Here is a 22,423-nt window from a genome sequence, read left to right as displayed (position 1 = left end):
GGTCGTAAAAAGAAACAAGGTTAGTCAGGCAGGATCTACCTGCAGTGAACCCGTGCTGACTTTCTTTCAGCATTATTTCCTTTGCTGGGCTCCCACAAATGTGATCCTTAATGATTTTTTCCAGAGTTTTCCCAAGGATAGAGGTGAGACTAACTGGTCTATAGCTTCCTGGTTCCTCCCTCCTCCCCTTCTTGAAAATAGGGACCACATGGGCCGTTTTCCAGTCCTCTGGGACCTGACTGGAGCAGCTTGAACAGTTGTGCCAGTATAGCGGCTCTGCTATAACACTGGCCAATTCCTTCAGCACCCTCAGATGAAGTTAACACAGGCCTTCTGATTTGAACACATCCAGCCCCTCCAAGTGCCCCTTCACTAAGTCTGCGCTAACAGTTGGTGGGTTGGTCTCCCTCCTGCGTCTATGATCCAGTTGGGAGATTTGTCTTGGTCTGCGTCTAGGCATACAGATGCAAAGAACTCACTGAAGAGCTCAGCTTTGTCCCCCTTCTCTGTCACCAATTGGCCTAGTTTGTCCTGTAGGGGTCCTATGCTACCCTGCACCTTCCTTTTGCTCCCTATATACCTGAAGGACTTTTTGTTGTCCTTAATTTTTGTCGCCAGCCTAAGTTCTAATCCTGCTTTGGCCTTCCTAACGAATTCCCTGCAAATGCGAGCCAGGAAAGTATACTCCTCCTTGGTAGGTACCCCCTATTTCCACAGCCTGTATACGTCTTTCTTTGCCCTTGGGCTTTCTGGGACTTCTCTGTTCAGCCAAGAGGGCTTCTTGGTCCCTTTGCCCCCTTTTATGTGCAATGGGATTGTCTCCTTCTGCACCCATGGGATCACTCCCTTCAGAAACGACCACCCTTCCTGCACCCCTATTTCGCCAATGGTCTTGAACTTTAATGCCTCACTAGCTAATCTCCTGAGTACACTGAAGTTAGCTTTTCTGAAGTCTTGCTCTATTAGAAACGAAATCAACTCAAATACCAAGCTAAACTTGCAAACATCACCTATTTGCATATGTAAAATGTGGAAGGGGAGGTTTTATGGTCAAATCTGCAATCTGACTTGAAGAATCTGCTATATATCTTCCACATAGAAGGTGTGCACACTAAGGGCATGGACCCAGTAGTACAGTGGTCTCCAACCTTTTATGGTGAAGATCACTTTTTGCAAGTAAAGTTTACTCCAGGATCTACTGCTCCTCACCCCGGCTCCTGCTTCCTGGACAAGCCGCCCAGGCTCTGATCCTACTCATCCAGCCCGGTCTGTGAGGCAGAGGATATGGCTCAGCCCAGCCAAATGTGTCCTGCCACTCCCGACTGTGGAGCGTCTGATAGACTGTCAGAGGCTCCATGATCAACCAGTCAACTGAGATCAACTGGTTGGTAACCAATCCTCTAGTACATGGGTTTCAGACTTGCCTTGCCCCCTGGGCCAGATGAATGGTATGAAACCAGTCCATGGGCTAGATTGGGCCTGCAGATCAGCTCTGCATGCCAGATCCAACATCCTGGACCAGCTCCACACAGGCTCTATGTGCCACCCACATCCAATCTGACCTTGCATGTGGGTCCACTCTAAGAACAATGGGCAGCATCATGGCCTGGTTGATAGGGCTCCATGGGTCATATCTTTGACACCCTTACTCTAGTATAACCCTGGTACAGCATAGTAGAGTCTCTAGCCAAGTTTTTCAAAAGTGACCTCAATCTTTTGAGAGTCTCCAAAAATTAAGTGCTCTTAAGGTATAGCAGGTGAGGTGGCATCAAAGATCATAGGTAATCTATTATAATCTTTGGCTGCAGACTGTACCATACCATATGTAAAAGATTTTAAAACATACTGTGAATGTTTAAGAATGAAGCAACTGTTAAGAGTTTATACTTGACAGTAGCTTCAGTCATGGAGTACAACATTGAATCATAATACAAGTCAGGGTTGTCTGACTTGTAAGCCTCTGGAGGGCCACACGAGCAGGATCCACATGCCACATTGGCTGCATCAGGTGAGCCACAGGCCACGCAGATGCCCCCTCCCCTTGCTCAATTTATGCTTTTCCCCCCATACTTTACTGTAGCCATGCAGGCATGATTCCCTCTGTCCTCACCCCTGCCCCCAGTTCTGCAGTGTGCTGTCTTATGGGTGCGCGCACACATGCACACACTGCGGTCTGGCTTCACCTTCGGTTCCCCTATGCTGTACTGTACTGTCCCACTCACTAGGGTGAGGGCAGAAAGCTGTAGCTGGCAGAGGGAGGGAGGACCCGGAGGCTCTATCCGCTATGCAACTAGCAGCTGCTGGGTGAGAGAGCAGCAACTTAACCCCTTGCAGGTTGAATGCAGCCAATAGGCTGCCAGTTAAACACCCTTGTTATTAACTGATATGGATATTACAATTTCAGGTTATTCAGAAGCACCTCAGACTTTGAGATGTATAACACATGATTTCAGTATAATGACCTGTTCTTGGGATGCCTTCTCCAGTACAAACCTTGGACAGACTTATGAGTTCTGTTATGAAAACAGGTAATAATTTCAGATCTGTTTAATAATTATGAATTTTTTCTTGTAGACTTCTGTAACAGTTTGGCAGATGTACTCTGAGAAACGATCTGTTGCATTTGGTAGAGCAGTTCTAAATCAGGCAGGGATGCAATACCTCACCTGGCAAAGAACTTCTGCACAACAGTAATTTTCATACTGGAGTATTATCCCCTACCTTTTTCACCAGGTTGGGCATTCTAACTTTCCTCTCTTCCAAGTTCTCTGTTGGTCATCTAGTCTGTGCTTTAAAATCTCCAAGGAATACCTTCATAACTGGCTTTGTCCAAAAAAGAAATGATAGTTTGACAAAACAACTCTTGCTGTTTTGTGCTAGAGAGCAGAGGTCCATTATAAGTGTTAAGATTCATATGAAGAAAAACATGTTTTGAAAACTTGGATCATGGCTAACAAAAATCTCTCAAGTGTGTGCGTGTCGCAGTTCAGAAAAGCCTCTCAATGGTCTCACTCACTTGAGAGAGAGATTTTGCACATGGGGGTCTGGAGGATTTTTTGGAGTTTGTTTTTAATCAGTTGAAATATTGAACCCATTTGAAGATGACAGTTTTATTGTGGGGAGTCTAAAATGCAACACAGTTGAAAGGGCCTGTCTGGAATGAAATCCAGTTGAGATTTTTAAGGAATACTATTTTTTTTTTTTTAATTTTCAACAGTCTCATTAGTTAGAATTACACGTGGAACTCATGGGGTTCAGAATCTGCCAGGTATTTGTCCTGTACTAGAGATGATTTTTAAGTCTTTTCTGGATATAGACTCCTTTCCTCAAGTCCAGATATTTTATGCCTTGTCTCTTTTTATTCCTGGAAATACCAAAAGCAGCTCAGACTTGTCCTTTGGGCTCTAGGGCTTGGCTGTACTCCTTCCACCCACACACAGGTTTTCTGCCTCCAGTTACATAGTCATGCAGAGAGTAGCAGTTCAGTGATCTTCCATTTTTGGGACCACTAAATGAGTTACTGCTTGTCAATTTATTCTCTCCTCCTTAAGCATGGCAGGATAGGCTGGATGGTTCAGGAAGCCAAGAGTGGGGGCCCATCTGTGAGGAGCCCTGCCAGGGGAAGAAGCTTAATGCTCTCACTGCAACCCTCGAAGTCAAAATTTCTCTGGAGATGCATCTGAACGTAGGAGGTCAGTCCTTCTCAGGACTTGAACAAAGCAGGCCATACTGGTCTTACCAAGCATGGACTCTGGGATGAGTCCCCAAATTAACCTAGTCATAGGTTTGAACTGCTTCAAAAAGAGAAAGTTATAGGTTCTTAAGATGATAATAGTCTCTTGGCAGGAATTCTGGCACTGCTCTCTTTACCGCTCCCCACCCCTGCCAAGGGGGAAATCTGAGCTTTTCTAAAGCTCTTTCCTTTCCAATTGCATAGTAAAGGATAATGAGTCAAGAGATTCAAGCCATCCTTTATATTATTAATATTCATATAGCTTACCTGCCCCAGTCATAAAGACCTGAGCACCCCATTACCCTAAGCCCTAAGCAAACACGGAATATCCCTGCACCAAAGAACTTACCTTTTCATGCACTGCTTAAGAAGAGATTTGTTCCTTGCTGGGGATGAAAATTCTTTCAGCACTCATTCTCCCCTTGCAAAAAATAAGACAAGCAAAAAGAGGCCATATAACACAATGGGGAGAACAGCCTCATTTTTCTGATGTTAGAGGAAGTACTGCTTAATAAGAGATTAATAAGTAATTGGAATTGCATTTGGGATAAAACATCATTTTTGTTTCATTTTGTTTTGTGTTTTTTTGCTTCTGTATTTTGTTATGATTCTCCCCTTCCTGTAGTCAAATGCTGTACAGTACAATTCACACAAAGTGTGTGCCATTAGAGTCTTATTATTTTCTGAAAAAATACAAGAGGCTTATCCACATCTAACATTTCCAAAGCCAATTCAAACCTTAATTCTTTTGAAGTTTGGCTCACCCTGCACCTTTTCTGTTTTGAGATTATATTGGATCTTTAAAGTTTTACAGCATTGGCTTTAGAGAACTCTCCAACTTCTGAATTCATGAAACACTTGTCTAATTCTTGTCTGATCATTTCAGTGGCCTTCTAGTATGTAATAAAAATGAGGAAAAAAGTGCAGATATTCCAATTGTGCACGGCTCCACCACCATAAAGATAACCACATTAAATGCTTCTGGAACTCCTTTCGCTTCAACAACATTCATACTGCCTGAGAAAAATGTTTGTAAGTATCAAGTTTAAATATAAATGTCTTCATACTAACATTTAGCTAAAATATTTGGGAAATAACTTTGTTTATTTGGCAGAGTTTCTCTGTGCAAAGAGTTACTGCTGTTGACATGCAGAATCCTCCCTCTCCCCACACACTCTTCGATGCTGCCTCTAAGTCTAGGGGGATGGGCGGGGAGAAAGCAGGAAAATATTGGAGAGAATAGGCAAGAAAATAGGATAGATAATAAGATGCATTTTAATTACCAGTGCATCTTAACTAACTTTTACTGAAAATTATTTGATACAACAGAAGTTCAGAACTGAGCCAGAAGGCATGTCTTGGTAGCCTAGTAGATAGTTAAATAGCATTAGTTACAACACTTTGTTCACTTGGATTCATTTGTCTAGGGAAAACTACACTAAAATAATCACTCAATTGTCACCTCTTGGGCTTTTACATTTCTGGAGCAATCCTTGTTTAGGTTCCATCCCCACTCTCTCGCCACAGTTTAAGGGAAATAATATCTTCCTTTGTTTCTTTTCCATGTAGTAGGAAGGTGAGTTTTCATACCTCCAAAACTTTGAGCTGCTTACTCTCTCCTACAAATTTATCTCCCCAGCTTCCCTTCAGTCTCCACTGGTCATCCTGTCTCACAGGCATGCAACCTCTGTTGTACAGGACAGCAAGACTCATCCATTTATTGTGGAACTGTCATTGGAGGTTACAGAAAGTAGAGGTGTAACAGGGCAGGTCCATGCCCCAGGTAGCAGCCATGTGTGGGGCAGCACCAACTGCAGTGGCAGATGTTCCCTCCTGAGTTACACCAGTGCCAGAAAGATATGGGATGGGAATCTGTCAAACACTTGTCTCATTGTAGCATTCACAGGGGTGTTCATAAGCCCTTGGAGGCCCCCGAAAATTCCTTTTACCCTGCTTGCTCTGGGAGCAGTCTCCCCTTCACTTTCCTGCCACACCTTGATGTCTTTTATGATCATAAAAGGGAGGCTGCCCCAGGGCTTCCCAGACCTGGACTTGTTATAATGACCACTTGGTGGCTCTGGTCTGTTGCCTTATGAGCTAATTGCATAGCTCTGTTCCTCTCCTACACCATACCCCATTCCTCGCAGGTGGCATCATTTTGGATGTTCTTTGTTACATGCCTGCACGCGGACCTTGTGCCTCAGACCCTTGGTCTCTCGCACAGCCCTCTTCTGGGCCCTCAGACTGCTTGGTCTCTTGCACAGCCCACTTGAGTCTTCAGGCCCAGTGGTTCCTCACTCAGCCACTCTCTGGGCTGCCACACCCTGCTGTGACCCTAAACCCCAGTAGGGTGCGGTTTTCAGTCATACCCAGGACCAGTTTAGGTCCCGGCCTCTATCCCCAGAGCTGTGCTGTCCCTGTCCAACAACCATGGCTACATGCTCTTTGCCCCTTTCTGATGTCACTCCTCCAGACTCCCTTGGCCCCAGCTCTCTCTTCCTCTGCCCCTGCCCCTGGGCCCCCTGGTCTTGGTGCTGTCTCGGACCCTCCTTTACATCCGGTGGCCCTGTCCCAGCTGTCCTTGTTCTGGGCCTCGGTTTCTCTGAACACTTCCTCTCTGGCAGTGGCCTCTCCTAGGCCATGGCCCCACCTTGGAGCAGTTGAGGACTCCTCTCTGGCTCCCACCATGAGGCTACCTCCAGTCTTTGGCCTCTCCCGGGGCCCTGGCCCCATTGGCAGGCCAGCAAGATTCTCTTGGTTGCTCCCTCCACCACCCTCTTTCCTAGGCTCACCTACTCTTCAGATAGCCCTGGCATGGCCATCCTCACTCTGGGCTGCAGGCCCCTGATCCCCCTTCCTCTCTGGCAGTGGCCCCACCTGGACCTTTGACTTGTCCTAGGCCCTGTCCCTGTCCCTGTCTCAGGCCAGTTAAGAAGTGGCCCCATCACTAGCCCTGGCAGTCTCCTGCTGCGGTCGTCTCTGGCCTTTGGCCCCACCCTGGGCCCTGGCCTCATTGACAGACCAGCAGGATTCTGCTGGGGTCAGTTCTCCAGCCTGCCAGCCCACACTCACTCACAGGTCCACTCTCTCAGGCCCCTTAACAGGTCTCCTGTGCTGGGCTCCTCCATCTGGGCTTTTCTAGGCCACACGATAGATCTTCTGCACTAAGCCTCTTGATCTAGGTCCGCTCAGACCCCAGCCTGGGTCCCTAGGAACCTCCTCCAGCCCCCAGTCCTCCAGACTGCTTCAGCCGTCCTCTCTGGGCTGGTGCTTCAGCACTGCAGTCCTCCTGTGAGGGTGGTGTTTTCTTAACAGGACTCACAGCCAGGCTTCTCTCAGGGCCTGGCATTACACCTGCTCCAAACCCAGCCCTCCTCTGGAGTCAGGTGACTCCCTCTATCAGGCCAGCCTCACCTGCTGGTGTCTTGGGTCAGCTGACTCCCCATTAGCCTGGCCTGCACCTACTGGCAGCTCCGCAAGTTACCTGACTTCTTAAACTGGCAGGCATCCTAAGTGCCCTGCCATGCTCGTACTCTTACTGAGCTCATCCATTTCATGGAATAGACTCCCCTCAGAGGTGGTGCAAGCACCTACTCTGGACTCATCAAATGGCATTTGGATGCTTATCTTGTGGGGGTCATTTGACTCCAGCAGACTTCCTGCCTGTGGCAGTGGGGCTGGAGTTGATGATCTTGCAAGGTCCCTTCCAGCCCCTAATTTCAATGAATCTACATGATCATGTTTAACAAGGATAATATAATCTCACCATGTGCTAGTGAAGGACATCTCTTGAGTTCTCAGAGCCAACCACATTTATGCCATTTTGCTTTGTACATTCACTGAGTTTTCTTATTCATGTGACACACACCTTTCCCCCCCAAAACCAGCTAGAAAAAATTGGGGTGCACATTATATTTCAGGAGAACAGCTGTTAGAGCAGGGGTAGGCAAAATGATAGATCCAGCCAGTGGCCAGGCTTCACTTCCTAGCAGCCCCCTGCCCACATGGCTCCCAGCCTTCATGGAGACCCCAGAAATGCAAGGCCATGACAGCATGGGGCTGCAGAACCAGGGCTCAGGCTTGGCCTTGGCCCCTCACTGTTATGGCCTTGCACTCGTGGGGTCTTCATGGTGACCAGCTGGGAGCTGTGGGTGCTAGGTGGACTGTTGGGCCAGGGAAGGAGCCAGGATTTTGGGGCAGTGATAGCGCCAGGCTACAACAGAGCTGTCATCCGCTCCCTGCACACCCCTGCCTGTGTCACCTGTGCTTGTCGCAGCAGATCGTGGCTCTGCCTGAGCCCCAGCCCTGTGCTGATACTGCCCCAAGGTCCTGGCCCCAGCCCCGGCCCACCTGTCTTGCTCCCAGCCGCGGCCCCATCCTACCCATCCGGTCACGTGCCCTACCAACACAGGCCCCGCCCTTGGTGGTGAGTGCGGGGCAGACAGGTTGGGGTGCCCAGGTAGTGGGGTTGGGTCCAATGGCAGCAGCCAGATGGAGCTGCCACTGCAGAGGCTGCTGGGAAATGGAGTCTGCTGCAGGTAGTATCCAGCTCATGGGCCAGCCTTTGCCCACCCCTGCTTTAAAAACTAACTGGTTCAGAGGGTCATGAGCTTTTATAGGCAACAACCTACTTCACCAAATGCAATAGTTCATATAGTACCATAGCCAGTATTGGTAGTCTTTCTCTCTTTTTTTTTTTTTTAACTTAATCTGTCTCAGTACTCTCACTTTACCATTAGTAGCTCTGTTCTCCCCTGGTTCTCATGTCTAATCATCTGGTTCTAATCATCATTTGCTTCATTTGTTCATCTTGTTTTCCCCTACCATCTGCTAGCATCCTCCAGGGATAGCCTGACTCCCATGCTAACAGTGTATACAGTATATAGCATAGTATATAATACGCTCCTATATAGTCTTAGTTTACACTGGCTTGAAAGACTCATCTGCTCCTGTGATCTCTGCCATTTTTAATTTTTAGGAATGTTAGCATTGAAAGCACCAGGGGAAGCAATTGCAAAGTAATTTTCCCAACTTTTCGTTATTAACAGTGTTTCCTTTTTACAGAAAGCATTATAAGACCTTAATGTTTCTTTTCTTCTGGAGAACAGCACTTCTAAGAGTACAGTACTATTTAACAAACCTGGTAGTGTAGCATTACTACTGTCCAAAGCTTTGGAAAAATGTGTGGTTAGACAAAACCTATCCTATCACAATTTCATTGGAAGGGATTTCACAGAAGCAAAAGAAGAGGTACTAGGATGGATAAAAAATTGCCATAGTCTGTCATTAACAGAAAGTAGGTAAAAGTGTGTGTTAAAGTGCAGTGTGGGGAGAAAAATAACCATGCTTGGCATATTTGCTTAACCCCAACATAGGAAGAGAAAAAATACTAACTGCTGAGTCACCAGCATTGCTTTACTAGCACCTGTGTTTTTCTGTGAACTTTCCCATTCAAGTAATGAATGGTATGGCTACAAGCCAGTTCAGACTCAAGAGATGCAATTATTAAGCACCTGTGGACACTGTATTGCTGATACTGTTAACTAATGACTTGGTGGACTTTTTTGTTTGTTTGTTTTTCAAGCATTTGTTCCACTCACTCCACAAATTCTTAGTTTGACTCCTGACTTTTCGACTGCGATGTTATATCTGAAGTGGAAGGATGGTGGCTCAGCCTTCCCATTTGATTTAGATGCCACCTGGCAGATTGAGGTTCTGCGTAAAGAAACATTGGAGAGAGTGACACAAGTAAGTCCTCTTTTTATGATAATACATATGCTTTTCTTCTTTATTTTTGAGGAAGTCCCTTTAAAAGTTGGAACTGTGCTATAGGTGGATATTACTCATGTAATTTTATTTTTTCTAAAGCTATCAGAGGAGTAGAAATAATGTAAAGTGGTGGGAGAAAAGAGTAATTTCTTGAGTTTGAGAGGGCTTCTGTTTAGAAATGTGGCGATTTTTGTTATTGTTTTAATTTTATTATTGACATAAGAATAAAAGTTGTTTTTAATGACTCTGCTTTGTGCATTTGGGGCTTGACTTGCTGTCAGTTGTCTCTGTAGCCCTTTAAAGCCAGTCAGTTTATGTAGGCATGGTTTCGTCCTTTCCTAGTCTCTGTACAAGGAGTGGAGTATCAGTTTTGTTACAGGCATAGAACTCTGAATGTTTGAGACCAAACAGGCCAGTGTTGCTAGGATGGTAATGGAAAAAAATACTTTAAAAATATGCAGATAGTTGGTGCTGGTCAGTGCTGGTAGGTTTAACTGATCAAAGAAGCTCATTTGAAGCCCTGTCATTGGCAGAAATGTCTGAAGAAGAGAGATTCTTCTTGGTTAATTATTTACCTTTTCAGAATAGCGACTGACCCTGAATTTTTGGGGCCAGATCCAGCTCTACCGCCTTAGGTGTCTAGGCATGACCTCAGTTTTAAAGCTAAGATGCATTTATTTTTGTAAAATGCTCCAATAATGGATTTTCAGGAACTTGACCAGGGGGGAATGCAGTCACTCTTGGGTGCCTAGAAGGTGGAGCAGGGTCTGGCCCTGAGTTTGGGTTCATCTGGCCACGCTCCAGGGCAGGTAATCTGATTCCATTTTGAGTTATGTGCCCAGTTGCACTATTGATTTTTAAAGTCTTTTATCTATTTCTCCTCTCACCTGTAAATTCCTTCTTCTTAGTATGGCTACAGCATTCTGCCACTTGGAGCTTAGTTCGGTTGATTTGAAATGGTCTCAAGTCCAACACACTCAACTTCACTGATGAAGTTCTGCAATCCTCTTGCTTGTACAGCTGGCAGTAGGCTGCTACACTATAGTTACTGGACAGGCCTGATGGATTTCAGCATCCTTTCCGATTAGCAGTTAAACAAGAGGGAGTATAGTGACCAGACAGTCTTCTTTAAACAGTATATTTTCACCAAATAGAACGATATGTTTAGAAGAAAAAGGTTTTTAAAACAGTCAGTGTTTCTAATGTAGTACTGTCTTGAGACGAGTGGCCTAGGTAGATTTACTGTATTTATTTAAATATAAGATGGGGAGGAAGGTCTCTTGTCTTACAATTGCATACAAGAAAACCTTTCTAAATAGTTTCATAGTTGGTAGGGTCAGAAGGGACCTGAGCAGATCAAGTCCAACCCCCTGCCATGGCAGGAAAGAGTGCTGGGGTCAAACGACCCTGGCAAGGTGATTTGGTAGAGAATACTGGTACATTTGCTATCATCAAATTACTTTTAAGAGCAACATGTGCTCAATAATGGAAACTAACCATTAAGTCAATTTAAATACAGCCTGAACATGATTATAAAAAAAACATGGTCCATCTGGGGCAAGTATATTGATAGAAAGCTGTTTTGTTGGGGGGGGGGTTGGCCCTTAAAAACAAAACCAAAACCAAAAAAAAGGCAGGTGTTGCCTCCATAGGGAACTGGCAGCAGACCGGGAGGTACTGCAATACCAGGTTGGTAGCAGGAAGGCCAGAGCCAGCCCTGACACCTTCCCTTTAGTGCCAAAAATGCTTGATTTTAGCCAGAGGGCTAAGATGCTGATGGGAACCTACCGCATTTTTTTAAATTTTATGTCTAAGACCAAATAAGCTAAAACAGTTCTGAATTCTGTTGGCCACCAGCAAGTATGCTACCTCCTAGACTCCTCAGCAGGGATCCGGGTTTTCTTTTTCCCACAGAAAAACAGAGAAAAACACGGATTCCCTGTTTTTATTGTGGAAAACACATATTTCCCTTTTTAGCAGAGAAATCCGTGGATTCTCCACTTTGCAAACAGCTCTTGTAGGCTGGTACAGTTCCACCCTGCAAGAGCTTGTTGCAGAAAGGGCAGGAAACCCCCAGCCCTGCCGGAAGGGGAGGGAGAGGGAGAAGGGCGGGGCCTGGGCATCTGAGTCAACCATGGCTGGTCTCAGGTTCAGACTCGCCCTTCATCCCTGGTGCCTGGAGGTAAGGGGGGGGTCTGGGGGCTGTGGAAGGTGGTTGGAGGCTGAGGGAGCAGGGAGTGCTGCAGGTCCCAGGCAGCACCCCGCAGCTGGGAGCAGGGCCAGGGGGTGAGGGCAGACGTGCCCCTCTGTGGAGGGCTTTGCAGGCAAGCGATGCAGAGCAGTGTGGTGGTGCCTGCCATGTGCGGGCCACACACATGCTGTCCGGCTAGATGCCCAGGGGAGAGGAAGGAGGAGGCTCTCATGCAGCCGGCTGCACAGCTCCATGGCCACCTCTGCAGTGATGGTGAGAGGTGGGGCACACTGCTACCACCCTGCACCGCCACCATGCTGCTGCCATGCAGCCAGCCACACAGCTCCAGGCGTGGTGGTGTGGGGAGGTTTTGTATGCAGTGGCCGCTGCTGCTTACCTGTGGGGCCGTGCCAGTGGAGACAGCCGCTGTGTACAGAACCTCCCCATGCCACCGCTGCCACCTTGGATTCATGCCCAGAGCTGTGCGGCCAGCTGCCAGGTGGCAGCAGCAGTGTGGTGACAGCGTAGGATGGTGGTGGGAATGGCTGTGTGCTGCCCAGCCACCACCACAGTGCCACTGCTGCCCTGCAGCTGGCCACACAGCCTTGGGCATGGCTTTGCGGCAGTGCCAGGAGATTTTCTAGACAGTGGCCATCACCGTTGGCATGACCCTATAGGTAAGCACCAGCAGTCGCTGCCTGTGAGTCCCTGCCAGCCACCATCCCTTGCTACTCTGCAGAGCCAGTCATGGAGCTGTGTAGCCAGCCGCATGCAAGCAACCCCTCCCCTGGGCACCCAGCCAGGTGGCATGTCTGCAGCCCGCACATGGCGGGCACCACCACACTGCACACCACATGGCTTGCCTGCAAAGACCCCCGCATAGGGGCATCCCTGTCCTCACCCCCTGGCCCTGCCCTCACCCCCAGCCCTGCTCCTGGCTGTGGTGTGCTGCCTGGGGCCGGGAACACCCCCTGCTCCCCCAACCATCTTCCCCAGGCCTCCACACAGCCCCCAAGCCCCACTTACCTCTAGGATCCAGGGGCGAAGGGCATGGCTCCGTGGTGGCAGCATCCCCAGCCAGCGTGCAGCCGCCGCCACCACCCTGCACTGCTATGGAGCCGTGCAGCCGGTTGCAAGGCATAAGCAGTGGTGCAGTGGTGGCCACTGCATGGAAGCCCCACTTTCAGCCTCAGCCAGGCGGCACATATGTGGTCCGCACACCGTAGTTGACATCACGCTGCCGTGCCCTGTGCCACTTGCCCACAAAGCCGTGCAGGTGGCTGTGGGATGGTAGCACAGGGTGCAGTGGCAGAGTTGCGGTGGCAGCTTCCATGTGTGAACCCCCTGTCAGGCTGGCCAGCGCAGGTGTGGCCCTCAGAGTGGCACCCCTGCCCTCACTCCCCGCCCCTGCTCCTGGGAGTGGGCACGGGACATACTCCCCCACTTCTTGATCTACTCCCCAGCACCTTCCCTTTGCCCCATCCTTTCCCCACACACTTACCTGGTGAGGTGGGTGTCAGTATCTGTGTGCCTCTGTGTCTAGGGGGCTGTTGTGAGGGGCATCAGGAGGGATGTTGAGGCTGTGGGGAGGGAGTGGGGCACCATCTGCACTGGGAGGGACTTTAATTTTTACCACAGATTTTGGGTTTTTAATCAGAGAATTTGCAATTTTTAGTCAGATGAAACCAGGATCCCTGCTCATCAGCCTGGGACTTCGGATCCTCCCAAATCCATGACAGGCATCCTATGTACAAACCCCAGGTCTGGAGGCCTTGGAGTTTAGATGACCCCTCACTTGCACCTAGCCAAAAGACCAAAGGAGCAAGCTAGAGGGAAAGCCCAAGAGCAATCCCCTGTTGCTATACATTGTGTAGCTGACATGCTCACATTTGGAGGCTTTTTGCAAAAATACATATTCCTTTTTTTTTGTTTTTTTTAAGGAAAATTTTGTGTGTTCCAAGCCAAATCAATTCCAAATCCATGAGTCTTTCAAGAACCTTATATGACTACTACGGGCAAACATCCTTCACCTGCTGCTCCAGATGTTTCCAAATCATTTGGCAGGCATCCTACATGCAGACCCAAGCCCAGAGGCTTGGGGTTGGGTTGCACTCGAGTTTTGTTTGCCCGCAGCCATACAGCTGCAGGAGCAAGATAGGGAGGAATCTCCCAGTTCCATAACGTGGGCATAAAGCCAAGATCTTCCCACTGGAAATGAAAGTGGGAGGGTTAACTACACATTACCTCCACCCAGGTACTACCCTGTGCCAGAAAAGCAGTTATCCTCTGCCCCTGGGAAAATCACCTTAGTTAGTAGTCACAGTATTTCCCTCTGAGCCAAAAGGCCATTTTTTAAAAATTAAAATATATCTATCTCTATATAAAGATATATAGATATATACATCCTCTATCACAGACTTCCATCTCACCTTTTCTTTTTAAAACCACCTTAAGAAACCTGTGCACCCATTCCAATAACCACACTCACTGCCCTGCGCCTACGTGCACCCACCCTCTGCCCTGCCCTAACCCAAACACAGTCCCTTAGTCCTGGCCCCGATTTGGGGTTTCCCTTCTTAGTTCATTCACAGTCCTTGTTGCTGTCGATGGTTGCTGTCGCTTCCACTGCTGCTGATCCTGTTGTCGTCCTCGCTATCTCCAGGTTCACTTGCATCATCGTCCTCTTCATTCTCCCTGTTACATCCCTTCCTGGGGAGACTTTGAACAGCCTGTGCTACATGTCCCTTTTCCATATGGAGTTGGCTGCATCCCCTCTGTCATCTCCCACTGCTTTCCAGTAGTAGGACTGGAGTTCGCTCAGAAACATTTTAGCACAGTCCATTTGCTTGAGCTTAACGCCACTTTTTGGGATAATCCTTCTAAATAAGATATATGGTAGTGCCCATAGTGCTCAGTCCCCCTTAGTGTTGACTCATTTTGAAGTCATGGTAATCCACTACCCTAAATACATTTCAGCTTCCTCTTCACTCCCACAACCTTCTTTCCCATTTCCAATGAGTCTTGTTTCTTAATGTCTGACATGTCTGACAAACGTCACCAAATGGAGCCCCAAACAGGTTATCCAATATCCCTCTGTCAGCCCATCTCTCGCCTGCCGCTTATGATTAGTGTGGTCCTGCCTTCCATGAGGTGGAGTCAGACCAGGTTGCCCGGTATCTTCTCTGCATATAAATTTTGGGAGAATCCCAGGACTTGTGACAGGAACACCCGGTTCTAGTCCTGAGTCGGGGGCGAATTAGCACATAGATCCTTTGTGTGGGTATCTGGAACACACACATACTGAGCAGTGTTGCATTATGGGGTCACCATGACTTGAACTGCTGTTATCTCTGCTGGGGCCAGCCCAATGGACTGTATGGTGTCATGAGTCTTTTGGCTTTGGGCTAATGGAAGCGAGGCACACAGGAGGCATTGAAATGGTTCTTTGCACGGTCGTGATGGTTTATGGGGGTGGTGACATGCATGTGGGAGTGTGGGTGCGTGATGTAGTTATTGTAATGGGGATGAGAATGGTACAACCGTAAAAGAGTTTTGGACTGTTGAGTGAACCATGTTGGTCATGAAACAGGTTTGTAGAGGGATGTGTATGTGTGTGGGTAAATATTTTTGCAAAAAAACCAAAAAAGCATAGTTTGTACTATATACAAGTAGGTGTAGAAGTGCTGCTTAAAAGTGTGCTTATCGACTGACTACCTGTGTTAAAACTTGTAGAAGTTCAAAAAAAAAAAGTACACTGCATCAGTTGTGAATGAACTAAGTCTGTGGGGACGTGTAGTAGTTTTCTTACATTCAGGTTAATACAGGTATGTTTATTTTTGCTTCTCACTCCCACGTGCTCAGGGGGTACAGGGTATGACAGTAAGAAAGGGTCTGCAGGGGCAAAATGTTGGGGCAGAGGGCAAGGGAGCTACCTGACCCCTCCCCCCCCCGATTTATTTTCCTTTCTGTGGCAGTGGGAGAGGGACAAAGTGAAGGCAAGTCTCCACTAATTAGATTCTGTTCCTAGAAAATGATAGAAACTGGACCTTGTCGTGCATCCACAGATGCATCTCAAGTAGAGCCAGGGAGGTGATCCTCCCCCTCTATGCGACGCTGGTCAGGCCACAGCTGGAGGACTGTGTCCAGTTCTGTGCGCCCCATTTCAGGTGGGATGAGGACAACATTGAAAGGGTCCAGAGGAGGGCCACCCGCATGATCCGGGGACTACAGGGTAGACCCTACATTGAAAGACTGCGGGACCTGAACCTGTTCAGCCTTCACAAGAGAAGGCTGAGGGGGGACCTGGTGACTGTCTATAAACTCACTAGGGGGGACCAGAAGGGTTTGGGGGAGACACTGTTTCCCCTAGTGCCCCTTGGCATAACAAGGAACAATGGACACAAATTATTGGAGAGTAGGTTTAGATTAGACATGCACAAGAACTACTTCACAGGGCGGCTAGGAGCTGGAACCAACTTCCTAGGGAAGTGGTGCTGGCTCCTACCCTGGGGGTCTTTAAGAAGAGGCTTGATGACTACCAGGCTAGACTCATTTGAGTCCAGTCTTTTCTCCCGCCCAGGCGGGGGGTCGGACTTTAAGATCTACAAGGTCCCTTCCGACCTGACTCCTATGATTCTATAACAAATTTTAGAAATGTTCCCTATTTGGAATCTAATTACTGGTGGAGGTCATCTTACATACAGAGTCATCTTATGTATGCCTAAATAAATACAATATCTGCACACACACCACAAGTGAGGGTAAACTGCTAAAACCTCCTCAACAGCTACTTTCTCGAGAGAGCCCCTTATATGCCACAGTTAATTCTTGTTAGTAATACGGGCTTTGACCATATTTGGCCAAAAAAATGTATACCATACTTGGGCAAATAAATGTATTTAGCTGAACAGGAAGCCAAATCAGACTTCTCAGAGCCAGCGACTTTGCCATGGTCCTGTGGTTACCCTCAAATTTTGAACAGGGGCTGGCTTATCTTGAATGACTGTTACCTGTCAGTTTGCTTTTCCTTACAACCTTGTGCTAAACTAACCCAGCATATTTAAACAATAAAAACCCCAGTAACCTCATCAGCATACAGTATTCACAGATTATTGCAGAGTAGATCCATGTCACAGTGCCCATAAGATTTACTTTCTTATAATAATGGCAGAAAATGTAAAAAACTTAATCTCCTTTGTTGCATTTTCAGTTGCATCCTAATATTTGTGAATCTTGTGCTCTGGCTGCATAAGCTTCCTGACAAAAGGAGCATCTTACACAAGCAGTCCCCACAACTGGAGCAGTCATAATGCACAGGGCAGTTCTGGCTACTGCCATGTCAGTGTAGGCAGCTTGCGTGGCTACTGCTGCAGTGGCAGCTATTTTTGTGCCCTTTCCTCCATCCTTTCCCTCTCCACCCCACCCAACTCCCCTCAGTTACACTATGGGATAATCAAACCACTTTTGTGGATTTTTTGATATGTGATTTAAATTTGCCTTCGTCGTGATACCAGAAAGAAGGTGTGTGTTTGTTGACAGGTGTCTGTACTGTCTGTCTTCATTGGGAGGGAAAACAAGATCAAATAAAGCTTTCCCGCTATGTTTTTAGGTGACCTACCATTCAAAATTGACGTCTAAAGACACTGTTCTTTCATGGAACTGGAAATCTGACATGCCCCTGGAGTGTGTGTCGCACTCTGTGAGGATCAGATGTTATATAAATAAAATGAATTATGGTGGTAACAAGGAATGGAGTGAATGGAGCCCAATTGAAACAGTTCCTGGTAAGTTATTGGAAAGAATTTAATTATCTTTAAAATCTGCCAAATTCCAAAGAAAGATTGAACAGAAAATGTTATCTTTGAATTTTAAAGTGTTGATGGATTGTTGTAGATCTTGTAGGCCTGTGTTTTTATTAATTAAAAAATAAATCAGTTGAAGATGGTAAAGTCTAACAGGCTGAGAGTGGATAAACTCAACTAAAAATAACTTTTATTTCTTTTACTGGAGAGATGCAGAACATACCAACCTGAGTGTTCCTGAACAGTGTTTAAATTGGATGCTGGTCAGCTGAATGCATTTGAAACTAATCAGATATCATAAAACTACAATTATTTGATCATGTATTTTTTTTTTTCTTTTTTCCTCTCTGCTAGGAGAAGAGCCTGAGTCCAGTTTTGTCAAGGTTTTTCCTCAGGACAAAGTGGTACCAGTTGGTTCCAATATGACATTTTGCTGCTTACACAATGAAGATGAAAGAATAGAACATATTAAATATGGATTAACATCGTATCCACTTCTTCATCTCAGCAAATGGAGCAGTGCAATCACAGTACAGAATGTCACAGCTTCAGAATCTAGTGGGACGAATATCTGGTGTTCACTGCTGCCACATAGCGTGGAGGGAACTGTTTTATTTGTAGGATGTGAGTATATCTATTGTGACAGTGACTGAATGAGATGTTTGTTGGCTTGATCAGCTTGACATCAGCATGGTTTTGTGGCTTGCATTAAAACTATGCAGTTTTGGCCCAGTCCCTGGTTTTCAGCAGTGTTTGTCTCGGAGTTCTTTAAAACCATGCCTGCTTATCTCCACTTACTCAACTTGCACTCCCCAAATGCTCAGTTAAAGACATTGCAGCCTAAGAGCCTGAATCGGCATAAGATGTTCTGCATGAGAACCTGGCCATTCAGGACAACCTTATCCTTCTTTGGGATCACATGACCAAAGTCACTCTCCAGAATACTTGGCGGCCAATTAGTTTTTGAAGATTAGCTTTAATTTTTACTATTATGTATACACCTGTTCTTCTTGCCAATCTGTAGAACTTCTCATGTGTGTAATTTGATTTGACTCCCACATGATGGGTGAAGGGAGATGAAGAAATTTAAACCTTTAATTTACTGATCTGTCATGTTACATTACTGCCAAAAATGCACCCTGACCTGTTCAGAGTGGTAAGCTGAATCTTGAAGTTCCCTGCCTGGGGCAAGAGCTTTCTGGGCCTTATCATAGTAAAGGCATCCAGGTTTAAAAATCTTTATTTCTCATGGTAAATAATTTATATTTGAAAAACAAATGAAAAAGATCATATGATATTTGATTATTGACTGTATTCTCTGTGTAGGCATACAAACCTCAAATCTCCTACATACATAGCTAAAAAAATATTGTAGACCACCTCCAACAGCACAGTGATACAACTCCTTGCCATTTTGGAGAGGAAAGGGTTATTTTCACAAGGACATTAGAAAAAACTGACAGGAAAGCAATCAAAAGTGCTTAGAATTTTGGTCTCTGCATTTCATGACTGGATTGACTCTTTGGAAACTTTTTTTTTAATCTGATCTTTTGGTTTATTCTTATATATCCCCCATTTCTATAGGACTGTTACTTGTAAATATAAGTCGGGACACACAAAATGCAGGCTGTGGATCACACGAGGCCCACTATGGTGCCTGTGAAACACAAGCAGGGTCTGCAGGTGTGCTTGTTCTTAAAAACTGGATATTTTCAACTTTTTCCAAATTCCTGTCTATGGTGCCAGGGCTATTCACTGTTGGAGATGATTGTCAGTTGGGGGCTGAAACAAATATTGTTTGGATACGCTGTTCTGGTATGGGAAAGAGAAGGGAAGATAAGGTAGAAGATCTAGCTGTATATTAGGGTGTTTGATATCTGCTTTAATTATATGTCTAAATATGTCTGTCTATCAGATAAATAACCTGCTCTGGTGAGCTAAATGCTTTTCATCTGGCAATTGCTCATAATGTGAACTGAGATTCTCATTACTCACAGTTATATACAAAGGTCTTCCCTCCCAAATCAGCCACTGAGAAAATATCATCCTGTCTTATGGGGAAAGTACACACAACTGATATATTGAAGAGAGGACTGTCTCATTCCAATCAGCTCCTATTTCTTGAATTTTTTCCTGGTTTCTGGGCTGACTACAGAAAGACATTTTGTAGGGACTTCCCTGGGAAAAGAATGGCAGTCAATCCTTTTGTCAGAGAAGTGGTTGCTGAAGTACTGGGGTCTGAGTTTGAGAGACCAGTGTTAAATGAAAATGAAGGATGGTATTAACAAAGCAGCCCAGGAGGATGAAGTGTGCATACAGTACTGAGCACATACTCAAAAATTTTTTGGCAGGAAGGAGGAGGTTTATGAGGTCCTTGGGTGTTCATTTCTTTGAAGTGCTTCAATTAAGTGCATTCTATGTAGAGTTGAGGCTTGCACTTGACAAAATGACATGTAACAAGAGAACTTTCTTAGATTGTCTCAAAGAACATGTAATTTGGAAACTTTGAAACATGCTTTTGCAAAACTGTGCAATGCCAGCAGTTCAAAGCCCAGATCCTACAAATTTGAATGTACTGTGCATGTGATTAAGTGAGCTGGTAGTTCAGTAAAAGTCAAGTGTTATTTGGGACTGTTAATGTTTTTTAAAGTATATCCTATAAATAAATTATGTATGTACTTGGGGTTTAATGGTGTCTGTATATGTATGCTGTACTGCAAAAACATGGTATTAATTGCTGAACATGGTTTCCAGAAAATTGTCCAGCTTTCTATGTTATGGCTAATTTATGTAAGAATGCAAGCTGATTTCCTTGCTTTCCTCCTTTTTGGCAGATCCCCCTGATATTCCACAAAATCTGACTTGTGAAACGCACACCTTGGACAAAATAATATGTACGTGGAACCCAGGAAGACCCACTGAACTCTTTGCATCACGCCAAACAAACTACATTTTATCTGAAAGGTAATTCAATTTAGTATAGAAATGGTTAGAAAGTTAGAATTGGGAGCAGTCTGATACAGGCTTCCTAAAGTACTTCTGCATACTTATTTCAGTCATGAACTCTGTGCTGTTTAGAGTTGGTTGTTAAATAGGTCCTGGAGCACCCTACAATGGGGACAGGTGATTTGTACATGCTTTTATTAGAAGCTCAAACAAAACAGACACAGCCACAACCTAAAATATGAACAAGACACAGGTTAAAATAAGAAGCACTTGTAAAATCAGTCCTACTACACATGTTTAACCCAAGGAAGAACTCGTGTGAACAGGATAAATACTAACTATATAAGTACTAACTATTGAAACATCTTGCAGCTCTCTTAACATTGGCATCAGGAGCCATCCTCTAAACCAGGGGAGCTCAACTCCTGGCCCATTGGCCAGATCTGGCCCCCGGAGCTGTGTCATCCAGCCCACTAGGCTCCTCAATGACCCAGACATTTGGTGGCAGGGGAGTTGTGCCAGTGTGAATTGCCACATACCTGCTGCTGAATATCTGGACCTGTGAGAAAGTCCTCTGACTAGATAATATGGCCCTGTGCTCCATATTGCATTCTTGGATCCAGATGCACATAATGTTTTATGTACTCAAAAATGAGTGAAAACTTAGGGCTGGCATTTTCTGAGGGGTGCCTCGAGTCTAAAAAATAAGTTCTAAGCTGTTATGTGGGGGGCAGGCATCGGTATGGGGGGGACAACAAGAGGCAGCAGGGACCAAGGTGTTGTGGGGACAAGGGGTAGGGGTCAAGCTGCTTGACCTCCCCTTACTGCCTGCCCTACCACTTACTGCCCTGCCACTGCTTTCCCCACTGCAACAGTGGAGGAGACAGACAGATGAATTTAAGACGAGCCTCCAATAATTTCTATACATGGAAAATTACATAATTGTTTTCTGTGTTTAATTATTGGGAGATTATCTTGGATTTGGATAAACACATCTTCACCATACTTTCTACTTACCTTAAGTCATGTAACTAGAGTTCATCTAAGTCTTACTCTCGCCTGAGGCCTGCCTATGCTAGGCTCCCAGAACCTCTGCAGGTTAGTTCACTGCTTGTGGGTTTAGCATCTTATTTATCTTTCTACAAGCTATAAACTGCATATGAAATATAGACATGTTGGAACTTTGAAAATAAAGTCCCAGGATTGTACTATTATCCTGCAATATAATATCATCAGGATGGGTTTTTCCTAAGAGTTTTGCTAGTGACTTTATTCATGTTTACAGCATCACCTGGTTGACCAGGGTCTCTTTGTAGTGGGCACTGTCCAAGGCTGTCCTTTCTCTAAAGAGCTTATAGTCAAGTACATTAGATTATAACAGATATATTAACAGATGTGAGAGCACAAGAAAACATGAAGATCCTTCATTTTTCTCTAATGCAGTATGTAGCAAGTACTGCCTGAATATGCTGAATCATGCCATCTAACAAAACTGATGTCTGCAGGAGCAGTTTTGAAGAACAATAACATAGTTTTTTATAGGTAACTGAGGAACCCTTCCTATGCATAAGGGACAGCCTGGTCAATTCAAACAAAGGTTCTGTTTGGATTTTTTTTTTAAGCAAGTGAGCAATAATCCATGGTTTTGCTAAATGAATGCAATACAATATAAATAGATGGGAGGGCAGGATTGGGCCATGACAGACTTTATGAACTCACTCTTAGCCTCTGTCTCAAATGCAGTGTGTGTGTGTGTGTGTGTGTGTGTGTGTGTGTGTGTGTGTTGGGGGTTGGGAGGAGGGAGATGATATGGTCAAAACATTATGCTAGGGAAGTGATGCCTGTAGTAGCATAAAAGCACAGAAATACACTGTTTGTCAAAATCGGAGGAAAGTTTTACATGATGCAAGACCACTATGTGGCAAAAACCTTAGCGATGTCATCCTTTGAAATTTGTACTGAGAAACTTAATTTAGTGCTATT

The 22,423-nt window shown here is 45.6% G+C and overlaps 1 protein-coding gene across 6 annotated transcripts in view; it reads left to right on the top strand.

Annotated features, from left to right (window-relative positions):
* The window catches only part of LIFR (LIF receptor subunit alpha), a 102,789-nt gene that overhangs the window by 49,061 nt on the left and 31,305 nt on the right, over positions 1 to 22,423 (top strand). For all 6 annotated transcript variants that reach the window (XM_090037969.1, XM_090037967.1, XM_090037968.1 and 3 more), the window contains 6 exons: positions 2,405 to 2,528; positions 4,620 to 4,765; positions 9,318 to 9,481; positions 17,302 to 17,476; positions 17,849 to 18,118; positions 20,329 to 20,458. In XM_090037969.1, the coding sequence (XP_089894095.1) occupies positions 2,405 to 2,528; positions 4,620 to 4,765; positions 9,318 to 9,481; positions 17,302 to 17,476; positions 17,849 to 18,118; positions 20,329 to 20,458 (1,009 nt within the window). The remainder of the gene's footprint in view (positions 1 to 2,404; positions 2,529 to 4,619; positions 4,766 to 9,317; positions 9,482 to 17,301; positions 17,477 to 17,848; positions 18,119 to 20,328; positions 20,459 to 22,423) is intronic.

The sequence above is a fragment of the Crocodylus siamensis genome, chromosome 3, assembly GCF_052110815.1.
Source record: "Crocodylus siamensis isolate JL-2025a chromosome 3, ASM5211081v1, whole genome shotgun sequence".
NCBI lineage: Eukaryota > Metazoa > Chordata > Crocodylia > Crocodylidae > Crocodylus > Crocodylus siamensis.
The sequence above is the reverse complement of the archived record's forward strand: the minus strand, read 5'-3'. Positions and strand labels throughout refer to the sequence as shown.